Source organism: Rhipicephalus sanguineus, unplaced genomic scaffold, assembly GCF_013339695.2.
Source record: "Rhipicephalus sanguineus isolate Rsan-2018 unplaced genomic scaffold, BIME_Rsan_1.4 Seq7992, whole genome shotgun sequence".
Lineage (NCBI taxonomy): Eukaryota > Metazoa > Arthropoda > Arachnida > Ixodida > Ixodidae > Rhipicephalus > Rhipicephalus sanguineus.
Window position 1 is genome coordinate 23,951 of NW_023616011.1, and position 15,614 is coordinate 39,564.

Genomic DNA, 15,614 nt, shown 5'->3' on the forward strand with positions numbered 1-15,614 from the left:
TTCCGATTGGTTCGCGGTGAGGGAATCCGGCGGCAGCTGCCGCGAAAATCGGTCCAGGACCGATCGGCGCGGAATGGGCTTTTCCGGCTGATCTCGCTGCCGCCGAAGCGGATTCCGCGCGCTCTCGCCGCCGAATGTCTCAGTGTGAACGCGCCATTAGGGCGGGGCGCGAAGGTGGAACGGTCACGTGTCGCCAACTGGCCTATCGCCAGGCGCGGCGGCTGGGATCAAAAACTTCCGCTGCTTTTGAAAGATAGAAGGGCTTCAGTTCAACCACCTTTCGGAAAACAACCGCTAGCAGCGGTGAAATGGGACGCTGCGGCCACCATACGCCACCGCGCTGATGGCTCGTTCACACTGAGCATTCCGGCGACCGGAGAGCCGCAGAATCCGGTTCGGCGGCGGCGAGATTCGCCGAATCGGCCCTCTCCGCGCCGATCGCTCCCGGACCGATTTTAGCGCTGGACACATGGTGCGAATTCGGATGCGATTCGTCGTACGGCTGTTCGTGCCAACAGCCGCATCCGACAGACGCCCAACAGGTTCCATCAGCGTGCGGAGACGATTCGCACGCCGCACGGGCATCCAACTTGCTGAATGTAGCCGCGCGGCTGCCGCGTCGGTCTGACAGCCGCAGCCAATGGTAGCGCGGGAGACGCCTGACGTCACGCCTCTGTGTGGCGCGTTTGTTGCTTGTTTGTTTGCGCGTTTGTTGCACTACGTTCGGACGGCTCCGATCATGAAAAACAGTGGATAAACTTTCTTTCTGACATCAAATAACCCATGACGTTTGAAGTGTGTCATTTGTGCAAGGCGGCGCCCGTTTCCGAACCACTAGCGAGATATCGAGCCGTGATGGAAGGCCACTTCGCAGCCGCACCGGCCGTCTCGGCGAACCGGCCCGCTTCGCTTCCACCGTTGCTCGTCAAATCGAGGCCTACGAGAAAACCAATTGCGCATGTAAACGCGTGTCATCAGCGTAAAAGTTTTAATCGTGTTGGTAAAAATAAGTGCTCGACGATCAGCTCGCGTTTGATCGCGAACGGCGCTAGCGACAGCGTCCGCCTTGCTAGGCCTACGCTCGGTGTCGTGACAGGCCTACTCTCGGAGTCGCGAGTGAATGCGGGCTGTTGAGATGTTTGTCGCTTGCGAAGGCGTAGCTTTATTGGCAATGTTCTTACAGAACGAAGCGCGGCTGCGTAAGGTTGTTTGTTTTGCAGTCAACGAAGAGGATGCGATGTCTTCCGAGCGTGCAAGCCGGGGTGCCGTGTGTGGGCGGAGCCTGCGCGCTGATTGCTCGTTCGCCCCCATGTGTCCTGAATCGCCGTATACCGCGTGCGGCGTCGCACGTCGGATCGGATGCCGAATCGCACCATGTGTCGCACCATCCGCTCGCCGCGGAACTTGAAAAAATGGCGGCCAAGTCCGGCACGCTCGTCACGTCGCAGTCGAAAAACGTCCACATAGTGGAATTGCTCATCGAAATGGTGCGGAACTACCTCGCCCTTTACGACAAACCCCACCCGAAGCACAAGGACAGTTTGCTGAAGGACGATTTGTGGAATAAAATTGGCAACGAGCTTGGATTGACTGGTATGTACGAGTACTGCTGCCTATGTTGCTTTGTTTCTGTTGTAGCGAGTACCAGTTTGAGCATTGCGATGTAGCTGCCTTGCACGCCCTAGTCGCAAAGAGCGTTGACACGAGCATGGTCTTTTATAGCAGCGCTGAAGACCCGCAAAATTGCATGGTGTAGTTGCGAGCCGCGAAAACATCCGGGCAACTGCAAATCCATCCCGCGCTCACGCGTGGTTGATGCTTTACTCGACAGGTGGCGCAATATGGCTATGCGGCGGCGCGGTGCGCGTGCAGTGAGAACGACGCTGTGTTTCGGCGGCACGATAATTCCGGTCGCTGTGGCGGGCGGATTCCCCAGTGTGAACGAGCCTTGAGATGGCACGAGCGGTTGGCGAATGCGAAACCGTGGAGAGCCGCCAGGGGAAAGGAGAGTGAAGATCAAAAGAAAGAAAAATGTGACGCGCACGCGGCTTTTGTTTTGTTTGTAATTTACTTCTGAAGGGGTCCGCTCTATGCACGGCTGGTGCAGAAGCCTAGCTCCGGTTCCAGCCGCAAATAGTCGTACCGTGCGCGTGTCAACGTCCCCTTCCCGTAGCGCGAGTCATCGCAGCTACGACGGGTTCGGGCGAATAAAGCAACAGGCTAGAACAACAAACAGCACTTTATTGCTACGCTAGCAATAGCGCGTAAATGTCGCGTAGAGGGATAGTCCACTCTAGTAGAAAACAAAGGGCAACGCTTACACCTTCGGTCGATGGTCGGCTCGCGGGTCTTGGGGTGGGGATGTGGTTAGTGGCTCGTTTCCCGCAGGTCAGCAGAGCAAGAGAGAGGCCGTCTCTCTGCCTGGTCGGCTGTTTTATCCACCTCCCGTCTCCCTCCCCACCGCGAGGGTTGTGTCCCTCGCAGGGGCAAGGCCCTTTCCCGCGAGCAGGGACGCGAGGATTGGCGCGAGGAGTTGGGAAAGAAGGGGTTGCCCGGAAAGGAGCGACGGTGCTCCTCTTCTAGTGGCCCCTTGGCTCCCGCCGTCAGTTCGCGGTCGCGCCAGCCTTAAATGAGTTGACGTGAACAGCGCGTGTAATACACAAAGGACGAGGAACAGACGAGGACTATCAGCGCTATCAGACGAGGACTATCAGCGCTAGTCCTCGTCTGTTCCTCGTCCTTTGTGTATTACACGCGCTGTTCACGTCAATATGGAATACCAACTAGCCCGGTCACACACCTTGCTTAAATGAGTGGTGACAGAAAATTTGTGAACCTCTGTTTTGTGCTCTTAATCAATGTCTGCTGACTCGATAATAGCGGCAACGAAACTCATTTGCCCCAGCGCGAGAGGAATGTTTAATTATATGCTCGTATGTTACGACTGGGGGCAGTTTCGATTTCGAAGAGCACTCGGTGGCCCCGTGACGTAGCCGGCCTACTCGATCAGGTGACCGCGAGAGCCAGTGACGTCACTGACCAGCTTCTGCCATGTTGTCAGCGCTGCGGTTTCGTCTGCTTGGCGCTTGGCGCCTCTTCCGGCACCCTCTGGAACCGGAGGAAACCAAGACCGCTCAGGGGCACAAGATTCGCAGACTCGTACGCGACTTTGGGTGCACGCCAGATGAATTTCTTGAGGCCGTGCGGGAGCGTTACTTTAGAACGGGAGAAAGATTACGGCACGCAATGTACGACGGAGACGACAAGGAGAAACTAGACGAGGAGTTTAGTGAAGCAGAAATCAGGGTGGTCCTAAGCAGTATCAACACCAGGTCGTCCCCTGGCCCGGATCGGGTGACCAGCAAGACTCTACGCAATCTGGACGACGAGTCAATTACGCGACTGACGGCCTACGTTAACGAGTGCTGGCGAGTGGGCTGCCTCCCCAATGCGTGGAAAAGGGCCCGCGTGGTCATGATTCCCAAACCGGGTAAGCAGGTAATGATCGATAACCTAAGACCAATCTCGCTCACGTCCTGCGTGGACAAAATCATGGAACACGTTGCCCTGACTCGCGTGACTGATTACCTCGAAGACGCCGACGTCTCCCCCCCCCTCCCCACGATGTTGGGATTTCGTCGCAACCTTCCCGCGCAGGACGTGATGCTGCAGCTCAAACAACAGATCGTAGACACTTCTCGTTCCACCAAGGCGACTCTCGGCCTCGATCTGAGAAAGGCTTTTGACAGTGTCGAGCACGCGGCGATTCTCGACCGTGTCCGATCGTTGGGATTAGGCCAAATTTATAACTATATACGCGATTTCCTCACGGGCAGGCGTGCGAGCGTCGTCGTCGGCAACGCGGATTCAGCGGAATTCGAGACGGGCCCGATGGGTACGCCGGAGGGCTCTATCGTGTCGCCCATGTTGTTTAATCTCGTCCTTCTTGGGCTTCCGGAAAAACTAGCTACAATAGAGGGGCTGCATCACAGCCTCTACGCGGACATCACCCTCTGGGTCCCCTGAGGAGGATGCGACGGCAAGTAGAACGAACGCTTCAGATGGGCGTGGACGCGGTCCAGGAGTTCTTGCGAGGCACGGGCCTCGAATGTTCGGCGAGTCCGAGCTATTGCTCTACAGACCCACAAACAGGGGCCGCAAAACCGTGCTTCCCGGTAACGGCGGACGGCGTTCCCATACCGAGCGTAGAGCACATATTGGGACTACACCTGCAGGCCAACGGTCACATCGGTGAGATGGTACGAAGACTTAGGGCCCGCTCACGCTAGCGGCACGGCAGCTCGCCGTTTTCCGTTCTCAGGCTGCCATGCGCAAGCGATTTCGTTCGCGCACGTCAGCCGTTCTTTGCCGTTCGAAGAATAGGTCCGAGAACCATTTTCGCGCCGTTCTCCGGCTGCCGGAGAGCGCCGTGGCCAATCAGCGACGGAGGAGCGGTTGCCATGACTACGGCGCGCCGCGTCGTCTGCTTTCGCCTTTCCGCGTCGTGTGCGTCTGCCGCGGGACGCTTCGAGCTGCTCGCTTTCTGCTCCGCGTTTTTCACGCTAAAAGTGCGCACGTCGTTCGTGTCATTGCCAGGCATGGTTCCAGCAGTCAATAGAGCGCTGTACTCTACCCGGCATTAAAAAAAGCGTCGCTTAAAACCGAATAAAGTGTCCCCAAGCTGGCACCAGGTCAAGTGGCGCCAGCTATGGAGGGCTAGAAACAACTAACAAGCGCGTGATCCATGTCCTCCGAGCATTCGGAAGCGCCCATCTGGACTCGCTAAGCCTACAGCATCGATTATTTGACTACGGCTCTCAAAAACGGGGCCCAATCGGAACGAATACTTTGCTGTCGAAGCTTAAGGACATGAATCTAAAGCAAACTGAAGCATCAACTCGGAGCTTACAAGCTAGAGAGCGCATGGCGGCCACTTGATAGATTCGAGGTGGACGACAACCGCTTTTGGCAGTGCGGCCATGTTTTTCGGAGGCTCGCCGGCGAAGCTTGCCGTGCAAGTTGGACAGCTCTCGCGCGTGCGGCGACGGCGGACGTTCTGCGGCACCGCGCCATTGCGGCAGGCTTGCCGCCAGCGTGGACGACACGATTCGACTACTCCGCCGCATAACGAACAGACGCAGCGGTACTCGGGAAAGCTGCGCGATCCGTCTCGTACAGGCGTACGCGATCAGTCGCATAACGTTCATAGCCCCTTATCTAAAGTGGCTGGCGTCTGAATGTTACAAGATCGACTGCATGATACGCAAAGCGTTCAAGACGGCGGTCGGCACCCCTGTCAGTGCGAGCATGGACACGTTCTTCGAGCTGGGCCTGCACAAAACCCTGGGCGAACTGATCGAGGCGCGCAACATCGCACAATACGAGCGACTGTCCAAGTCCAAGACGGGCAGGCGCATCCTCGAGTCACTCGGCATAACATACCACGCACAATGCGGGGAGAAGTCGATGGTTCCGATCACAGTCCGCGACCGTCTCACCGTGCCGCCGCTCCCCAAGAACATGCACCCGACGCACCACGTCGGGCGCCGCAACAAAAGAGCGAGCGACCTGCAAAGGATGTATGGCAACAGCGAGGAGGCGGTGTACGTGGACGCCGCGCGATACCCAGAGGGAAGGTGTGCTCACGCGATCGCAGTTGTGAATCACACGGGCAAATGCATCGCGAGCGCCACGGTACGTACGGAACACATAGAGGCGGCGATCGCTCTAGCACTGGTCGCGGCACCGGAAGCTGCGGTCGTGATCAGCGACTCGCAGGCTGCCGTCCGTGGCTTCGCGCGCGGCCGCATCTCGTGGCAGGCGGCCCGCATACTTCAAACTCGCTATGGCAGCAGGGACGGCGGCGACCTTCGAGGAGCGATGGCCTCGACGTCACCGTCCTCGCATTTCAATACCGAAAATGCGACGGTCTTCCTCCTATGGACCCCGGCTCACACCAGCGTCCCGCTTGCAGGTAACCAGGCGGCCCACACCGCGGCTCGAGGTCTCACTCACCGAGCCGCGGCCGATTCGGTGGCCGCCTCCACCTCAGAGAGTGTAAGAACACAACAGCAACCGGAATGGTCGTGGGGCGATCGCCTGACCACATTCAGCGACATCACACAACATTACAGACTAAACAGGCGCAAATACCCTCCACCACACGACAAATGAAACAAAAGACAGGCGGTAACTTGGAGATTACTACAAACAGACACTTACCCCAGCCCTGCGATCCTACGCATATGTTATCCGAGCATATACCCGACGGACGCGTGTAAAGCGTGCGGGGAAAGAGCCACACTGCGGCACATGCTTTAGGAATGTGCCGTGAGAGCTAATGTCGCTGCCGCCGCTCACCTCGCGACGCATGTTAGGCAGGGACGAACTGCTACCACCGCGAGAGGGCAGGGGCCGACCGCCGCCGTGGCTGTGGTCACTGCTGCTGATCGGCTGCGTCGGCGTCGCTGCCGCTGGGAGGCGGCACTCACCAGCGACAAGCTGACCGACCAATTTTGGACCGTCCGGCAAGCCGAGGATGTCGCCCGGGTCCAAGGGCTTCAAGCCGTCACCTGACGCCATCATCATCGACGGAGAGTGGGACGGGACAGGGGTTAATCCCCTCTTCCCCCCGCCTCGCCCGGACTTTTAATAAAGTTTAGTCATTCATTCATTTAAGACCCACGTCTCCCTCAATCACCCTTGTCTTGTCAAAGATATGTTTGAAGCTGCCTTGATTATGGAGCGGTCAGGACATGCACAGTGGTGTTTCTAAAAGGTGGAAATGTGGCCCGGTGTTGTTAGTGTATCCAGGAAGCAGACATAAAAGGGAAACGCACCGGTGAACCTTAAGGGGGTGTGGCCCAAGATTTAAGCCCAAGAATACATCTTCATTAGGGGAGGTGTAAGGATCAAGTACCAGCGCAAATGGACACCCACAAGAAAAACGACGTATACACACAAGTGCTTGTGTGTATGTGTCGTTTCTCTTCTGTTCGCACTGGCACTTGCTTCCTCGATGATGAACCAATTTGCCTAAAAAGTATTGTTGGTAGGTGTGTCACTTGTGTCTCTTACAGAAGTTGTGAGTTATTTAGACTAGGTCAACTTTCTGAGTGTGCTCTGAAAAATGCACCTCTTTCTGCTTTTATGAATACGATCATCACTCCGGTAACATTTCGTATACCTGTAGCATGAAACAAAAAGGGTTGTTGAGCATGTTGCCGGTTTCGATGCTGCCATACCCACTGACAATGCCCTGTTTTCAACTGTCCTTGAGAGTGCCTTGGTCTGATGCTTCTATGAATGACATTCTGACAACCTGTGTCTGGCACAGTATAGCTTAAGCCACTTTTGGGACAATAAGCCCAATTTAACTAATTCGTAAATTGTTGTGTCACGCAGTGATGCCAGACTGGAGGGGAAATGTGAGCCTGGGCCAAGCTTCCCTGCTGGTACTTTGAAGAATGCTTGCACCGTGGGCTTCCAAGGCCGATCAGGAGAGACGTTGATGCTGTCAGAGGTCGGCGGCAAGGACACAGAGCTCGACTCTCTCGACGACTGCCAAGTGACAATTCAAGGCTGTCCAGCCACACTGTTTGCTCGCAGGCTCAGGAACTGCCACATCCGGTGTGGACCAGTGGCCAGCTCGGTTTTTGTGGAAGAGTGTGAGAGCTGCACATTTCTCGTTGCCTGTCATCAGCTGCGAGTACACGACAGCCTCAAGTGTGAATTTCGAGTGCACGTCCAGACACGCTCCATCATCGAGGACTCGAACGAGCTCCTGTTTGGCAAGTATGACTTTGTCTACGACGGGGACGAGCAAGATTGGTGTGCATCACACCTCGACAGGACAGTGAACAACTGGAACAAGGTCGATGACTTTAACTGGCTTGCAGCTGATAAGCCTTCGCCCAACTGGGAGCTGTCACGGGTGTAATAGGGTGACACGTGCCACAATAAATGCACGCATTGTTGTGAATGAGCACATTGCAGTTTCCTATAACTTAGAAAGCAGTGGTGCAGCCACTCAAATTCTCGGTAAGATCGCACGAGGATAGACCATAGGGGCATCCTGCAGCGGAGCTTACATACATGCCAATGTCTGGCTTAACAGCCTTACAGTTAATGCTATCAATTACGTGGGGTTTAAAGCACATGCATGCACGTGATAGCATTAAAGAATTGAGCAGCTGTCCTGCAGATGATTAACCACTGTAGAGATACGATTCTATACAGACATTTTTATAATTATGCAATGCTGCCATCTAGAGAAAACTGGGTGAGATACAGGGTCTGTCCATAAAGTAACGAGACTTGATCTAGTAAGAAGAATTTATCAATTCGATAGGTGCCTATTGTTGAATTTCTTCAAAATAGTTTCCTTGGGCATTGATACACCGCTTCCAATGTGATCGCCAGTCGGATTCCAAGGCTTCTATCAGAGTCTCCTTGACAGCCACTTAGGCAGTGGGAACGCTATCGAAACAGTGAACTTCCAGGCTTCTCTTGAGCTTTGGGAACTGGAATAAATCTGTTGGGGCTCGCATAAGGTATTGTAGTAAAACAGCCAATTGGGCTAGTTGGTATTGGTTCATCTTAATGTAAAAAATTGGGCACACTAACAGACAGGGACAAAAGAAGAGAAAAGAGTGTGCGCCTGTGTCGTCATTTTCTCTTGTCCCTGCCGGTTAGTGCGCCCCATTTTTTACGTCAAGACTCACATAAGGGTTGTATTAAGGCTGCATCAGCCCAGACACAGGACACCTACACAAGAAAAAGGCATTAGACATGGACAAATGCTGGACTTCTTTCAGCTGTGCTTTATTGGAAGGTTCATTGCCTCACAAAGCATCCCACTCACATGCATCCTCGTCTGATCCCAAGACACGTGGAGTATTTCTTATTTACCGACTAGGTAGGCATGCTCATTTGATGTCAGACTCAAGGACTTATCACTGACGCAGTTATCTTTCTGATTTACAATGTGGAAGGCTTCTGAAGTTTCCCGCTCAAATATAGTCCTTCCCCTACCTAAGATGGTCGTGCAATCAACAACACCTTACTTGATTTTCGTTTCATGCAACTGCGGCAATGAGCAGCCAGTCTGCTTCCCTGTTCCGCACTTAAAGGGATACTGAACAAAATTTTCGCCGCCGAGATAAATGGCCCAATTCAAAGATTGGGTGCTGAAATTTGTTGAAACAACCTTCATTTCAGCCAGAGACTAGCAGAAAATAATGAATTTATTGCATTTTTCGCAAATTGGCGCGTCTAGCGATCGCGCCGCGAACTAGAGAGGAAGTGACGCGAAACTCGGCGGATACTGACTGGCCAAGCGTGCTCGCTGCAAAATCACTTACCAATCGACATCGCAAGCGCCACCCGCTGCCGCGCCATAGCCGCGCGTCTCTCTCAAAACGTGTTCTCACGGTCGGGAAGGTGTTCTGGAGAGGAGAGGTGGAGAAAGGGAAGTGGCAGGGCAGGAGAGAGCGTGCCGGTTGCCCCCCTCTTGCTGGAGCATTCGACGTCACGGCCGTCGACAAGCGCACTGGCGTGCAGTCGCCGCGCTCTCACAATCCACTAAAAATACGGCCATCTGCTCGAAATTACGCGAAATAAACGCTGTTTATAGGAACAGTCGTGTCGTCTTAGTCGAATGCAAGTGTTTTCGTAGCTTTTTCAAATTTTTGTTCAGTATCCCTTTAAGGATGTGTTATGTCCCTGCAAGGTGTCATGAGTAAGAGCTCTTCGGCGAGGAAAAAACTACAGTGAAGCTTTCAAGCCGCTGCTTACTTGGAAAATTCTAGAGAGCTCGAGGCACATGAACCGAGCCATCAAGAAAGAAGAGGACAAGTGAGCTGGCACTGTCTACGTGGGCTCGACAGTGGAAGGTCGTCTCGCCAACTGATGCACTGGTGATGGAAGCATAAGTCGGCGAACTCAGACTCGTTCAGACCAAGATCGAGCCGTGAGTCTGAGCCCGAGTGAGTCCAAATGAGGAAAATTTTGGGTGAGTTTGAGTCCGAGTGAGATCTAAGGGTAAAATATATTTCATGACTGAGTGAGTTCCAAACTCAGATCGAGCCGTGAGTCTGAGCCCGAGTGAGTTCAAATGAGGAAAATTTTGGGTGAGTTTGAGTCCGAGTGAGCTCTAAGGGTAAAATATATTTCATGAGTGAGTTGCAAATTTTTTTACCGACCTATGGCCCTATCTACTCACGTTTATACGTGAGTGGATAGGGCCATAGGTCGAAAGTATAAACGTGACTCACGTTTATACTCTCGTCTACTCACATATACTTCAAAGCACTAGCGTTCGTACGCCATCTCGATATTCATTGATCAGAGACATGAGTTAAGGAGTGGGGCGAGGGGGGTTTGACCTCCCTCTGGCAAAATCTTTTACGGGAAGTTCTTGATAAAAATATCTCCTGTAAGCCATCCCTTTCGATAAAAATGTCCTTACTGGTTTGTGACCATTGATAATTCGTATTTGAAGGTATGAGATCAAAACGCGCGAAGTAGAACACCAGTTATACGGGATATTGATGTTAAAGAGCAGTGACACTGAGGTCGAAAAAGTTAGTTATAAGCTAATGGACTCGTGAGTCGACTTACTCAGACTCAGATGGAGCCGTGAGTCAGTCTGGGCGAGTCCGAGCGAGCAATATTTTGGTGAGTTTGATTCCGAGTGAGTCCTGTTGAGAAACATTTCAGTGAGTCTGAGTCCGAAGGAGAAAAATTTTGGGGAGTCTGAGTCCAAGTGAGCCCTAAAGGCAAAATATATTTCATTGCTGAGTATTTTTTGCCGACCTATGGATGGGAGTGACAGACGTTTGAGTCTGCAGCCTGTGACGCGGGCATCTCGAGGTGTGGCCAGCAACCTGCATTCAAAGGCTCCTCGGCGATGCAGCTACTGCGCACAGCAAGAACGGGCATTGCTGACGGATTCCCCCTTTTGGAGCAAGGCAATCCCCGAAGTGCCACGTCAGTGCTGGAACGCCACGACAGGCGAAGGAGCCAACGATGACGTTGGCCCTAATATGGGCCTAACAGCCAGATCAGCGGTACGACGACCTGTATGAACAGGGGATAGCTGACTCATCCCACAAGATGGTTCAAAGTGTCATCAGTTGCAATGGATCGTGGCGGAGATTGACGCCAGACTGGACTTGAGCACCGAACGAAGCTCCTTGACAGCGGGCTGCCAGCTGATGCGGTGGTCGATAGTTGCACCGAGGTAGCAGACCCTCCTACCCCGCGGGACGGGAACGGAGAGGAAGTTGAGGGACCTCAAAACGGGCGGCAGCTCCAGGGTTGACAGGAGGGCTTCAATCTTGGAGGCAGCGAGTGTGAGCTCAATGCTTCTAAGAAAGGTGTCGAAAGCATCAATGGCACACTGCAGGGATTAAAGGAGAGCAGCTTGCTGTAAGGTGGGGGCCACACGCAAAGAGAGCTATGTCATGACTGAGGACAATTCACTAGGGGTTTGGCACAGAATGACATTGGAGAGCTTCGCAAGAACCAAATTAATTTTTAAAAATTTCACCATCTCCCACTAAGGGCAACCATGTGGGGATGCGAAGGAGCGCATGGCTCGACCTAAAGTTCCGTTCATCATGGGCACCTTGCCCGATGTTAACGCGTCCTTGCAAGTGGAGCACACCATGAATTCACTGTAGTTGCTGTTGCTGTTACTCGTCCCGAACTCTTGTTGGAGCACGCCACGCCGGTTCATCGCGCGTCTGCAGAATCTCATTCCCCGACACATCACATGATTTTTGAGAGAGTGTAAGGGGGAGAGGCCTCAGCGTATTGCCCAGCCCCTTACACAGGCCCGAACGTGCCAGCGCGTTCTGACTAGGATACAACGCGTTGGTTCATCGCGCGTCTGCAGAATCTCGTTCGCCGACGCCATCACATGATTGCTGAGAGAGTGTAAGGAGGAGAGGCCACAGCGTCTTACCCAGCCCCTTACACAGGCACGAACGCACTAGCGCGTCCCAGCACACGTGGTTTTGTCTGCGTTACGCCAAGCTAGAAGAGCATACGGCAGCCCGCGCCCCTAAAGTGCTCTGCACGTATCATCATCAAGGCGGTCGAAGAACAAGACGAAGAAGACTTCTCCTTGGCGCGAGCGCGCGCTCAATATGTTACAGATGGCTAATGGTAGGTTTTAGAAAGCGGACGGTCGCCAATGGAACTACGGACAAAGCCCAGCGCAAAAGCTGCTTCGCATCTAAAAATTACACCATCTCCCGCTAAAGGGAACCATGAGGCGATGCGAAGCCGGAGCACTTGCACGATCGCGTTCCGTTGGCGTTCGTTGGGCATGCTACCGACCTCGGGCATGCTACAGACCTCGCGTCGTGAAACGCGAAGAGGAACACTACGCGCGTCGTGTCTTCCCTCTAGCCTGGCCGTTAATTCTCACCGGGCGAGCGGGGAACGCGGTCGACAGGCGCGCGAGAGGGAGGCAGCGTAGTAGAGGAGAGAGAGGGGGAGGGGACGCGCATGCGCTGGCGCTCATCGCGGCGCTGCGCAGGAGAGAATTTCGGTATGTCGAGCCCGCATTTCAGAGTCAACCGAAGCAAGCGCTGGACTGAACGCGCGCAGCGCTCTACCACTTGAAGGAGAGGAGGAGAGTAGCGCATGCGCCGCAAGAGCAGAAGCGAGAACGCAGGAGAAGCGCGAGCAGGTGCTGGTAGAGAAGTGGAGAGAGTAACGAGGAGTAGTTGGAGAGAGGGAAGGAGGACAGTTGCGCATGCGTAGTGTGAGTGCGGACTACCCAAGGAGGTTAGAATAAAATTTGCTGGAGTGGAGGAGGCACCCCTCAGCTGAAGCCGCGCGCCGCCATCTGCCATAGGCAGCGCGCCTTCCGCAACGCATGCTGCAGCGGCCGCCAACGTTTTTAGATTGGCGGCCGCATAGATGTTCCAGCTGTTCTCTGGCATAGTGGCATCCGGACGTTGTTGGATACATTGTGCGTTGCGTACGGCTGTATGAATCGAGCGAAAAGGTACTCTGGGATGAAGTTTTCAGTTGTAAGCAGATCATTTCGAGCTCGATGAAAACTTCATATGCCGGAACACATACTGACATCCCGCATCTTCTCTAATTTCACATCTGACGGTCATTCTTTTTTCCTAACCGGTTTCGTAAGGACTCAAATGTTCGAAGCACATCGGGGCAAGCTGTTTGACGGGAAGTCCTGGAAGCCAAAGACGGCGATCACATATGTTAGAGGCACTTCTCGCCAAATTGTTTCGACGCATTTGTAAAACACTTGCAAAAACCAGTGATACCATTCTTGTGCTTGTTGATACCACTGGTGCGGAGCGCGAATAGGAAAATAACGCACCGTTTGCTATTCGTTGAAATTATATAAATAGGCGAGATTTCGTTATCGTTGCCCTGTTCGTGTTATAAAAGGGTAGCTCGCAACTATGAGGCTAAGTAACGTCATTTGAGCAATACACAGGACCTGTTTTTTCTTACAATCCGTGCCTTTTTTGTTATATTTGTATTTGCTTTATGTAGTGGAGCGAGTAAAACCAGCAGGTTTGAACTGTGCAGTGCTCTTTCCAGCTGCAAATAAAGCGACCTAACTGAGGCCAGGGGTACCCCGGCCGTTATATGTGTTCAAATTGAAAAACGTTGTTGAAGAGGTGACAGTTGCATCACCTATACGGCATAATTACGACGAAAATGGTTCATGTTTCCCAAGGGGAGACAAAACAACTCAAGATGAAAATTCTGCAGCAGAAAAATTGCAGAGTAACCAAAAGAGTGAGACTCGATCCTCAAGCGATAATTAAGTAGATCAAGGATCAGAAGCTCATGTCCCATGTAGGGCAGCCTTCTCCCATACATACAGCAACCCCTAGGGGCACGAAAGGCCAGAAAGGCACGTATTCCATCCGAGCTGCGGCGTTTGCGTTAACGCTGCACTTCTATTCTCCATCAGATTACGAGTATGTACGCAGAAGTTTAATCGAGCACTGTCAGCAGAGCGCACTATACGAGAACGGTATACCAGAAATTCCATCAAAGGAAATGCTGGCTTCACAGGTGAGTCACTGTCTCGGAAAAGCTAGCCCAATGCCGCACAGAAACTCTACTGTACTTTGATTGTTGATGACAAATGAGAAACATGTAGAGATTGTAGGCGACTAAGTGGTTAGATATGTGGACTTTGGGTCTGGAATACATGGTGACAGGACTGCATGTGTATATGCTCATTGGCTTTAACTTATGACTTAGGATGCCACTTGGGCGTTTTTAATTGGTTGATCGACAGGGTAAGGAGAGAGCCGAACCTACGAAATAGTATCGAAAAACGCTGTATCTATTGAAATAGTGTCGACTGCAAGCTGAATGCCCATATTTGAAGCACGTCCATGCCAAGCCAAAGCTATTCGTTTTGGAGGTTTGAGCTTGTCTTGAGAAAAGGGATGGCCTTCAAGCCTTGACGAACATATATCCTTCTCGATGAGCATATCGAGTGTGGTGCTTTGGACCCACATTTATATTCCGCTCAAAGAAAGCGGCCGAACTCCATATATGCATAAGACTCCGTCACATGACGAACGAAATAAACAGGAAAATGAGTGCCGAGAAGTGAGGTCTGCTCTTACGAGGATAATTATTTTAAAAAAAAACAGTGATACAGGACCATTCTTCGGTGTGCACTGCTTGACAAGGAGAAAGCGCCAAAGAAACAGAAATAAACTGACCGCATTCTTATCTGCCATTTGGCTTCTTATTCTTGACAAACTTCTCCCTTAATGCTCGCCATAACCATTAAAAACCACAGGCGGAAAGACGCGGGTCACAGCGCGGCGGGCGCGCTTTGGCCTCCCAGTTTCTTGCCTATGGCAAGATGGCCGCCCGCGCGCGCGACGCGGCTTCACTGCGGCCCATTGGTAAGTATAGGCGGCCTCTACTCCAGCAAGTTTTATTTAAACCTCCTTGGGACTACCGCGCCGCGGGACATACCCCCGAGCAAGAGCATGCTTTGCATCTAAAAGGGGCTCAATACAGTCTCCTGTGGGACCCCAGTTGACACAGGGTGACTGTTGCCGAGTGCAGATCTGACGCGAAGGGAGCAGCCACTGAGGAAGCCTTCTATGAAGAAAAGCATCCCCCCTGACACACAAAGGTCATGAAGAGTACCCAGAATGGATAAGTGGGGGAGACAGTCTTTTCAAAGGAAGGAGTACGAGGCATCCTACTTCTCTGGCCCTGGCCTCCTCGAGCGACCGAAACTAAAGCCACTTTGTTTGGTACAGAGGCTTTCAGTGCAGAAGCAGTGCAGTGAAGGCTTTGGAGAGAAGGCCTTTGTAAACAACGAGGACCCGTGGTCGTAGATCAGGAACACGTCCTTACTACATGAATCCGAATCCTCTTCGTTCTCCTCTTCGTTTTTGACCCTGTAGCCACCCCAAGATGTGCCCCACGATTCTATTTTCAACATCCCTCCGAGGGGGAGAGAGGACAAAAAACGTCCCTCATTGTTTTGTAGCTTCCATTACACACAGCTTTTTTTTGATTCCGGGTTCTCCACGTGGCCCCAAACGTCCGTACGCTCTAGCCCCCTTCTACCCCGTCTC

The 15,614-nt window shown here is 52.9% G+C and overlaps 1 protein-coding gene across 1 annotated transcript; it reads left to right on the top strand.

Annotated features, from left to right (window-relative positions):
- The first annotated feature begins 7,379 nt into the window (after window positions 1–7,379).
- LOC119378353 (tubulin-specific chaperone C) lies at window positions 7,380–7,984 on the top strand. Its single transcript, XM_037647519.2, has one exon. It carries the CDS (start codon window positions 7,511–7,513, stop codon window positions 7,937–7,939), a length of 429 nt encoding a protein of 142 aa, XP_037503447.2. The 5' UTR covers window positions 7,380–7,510; the 3' UTR covers window positions 7,940–7,984.
- Window positions 7,985–15,614: the final 7,630 nt, after the last annotated feature.

Coding starts and splice junctions, on each gene's coding strand:
- LOC119378353 (XM_037647519.2), top strand. CDS start 7,511: ATGCTGTCAGAGGTCGGCGGCAAGGACACAGAGCTCGACTCTCTCGAC.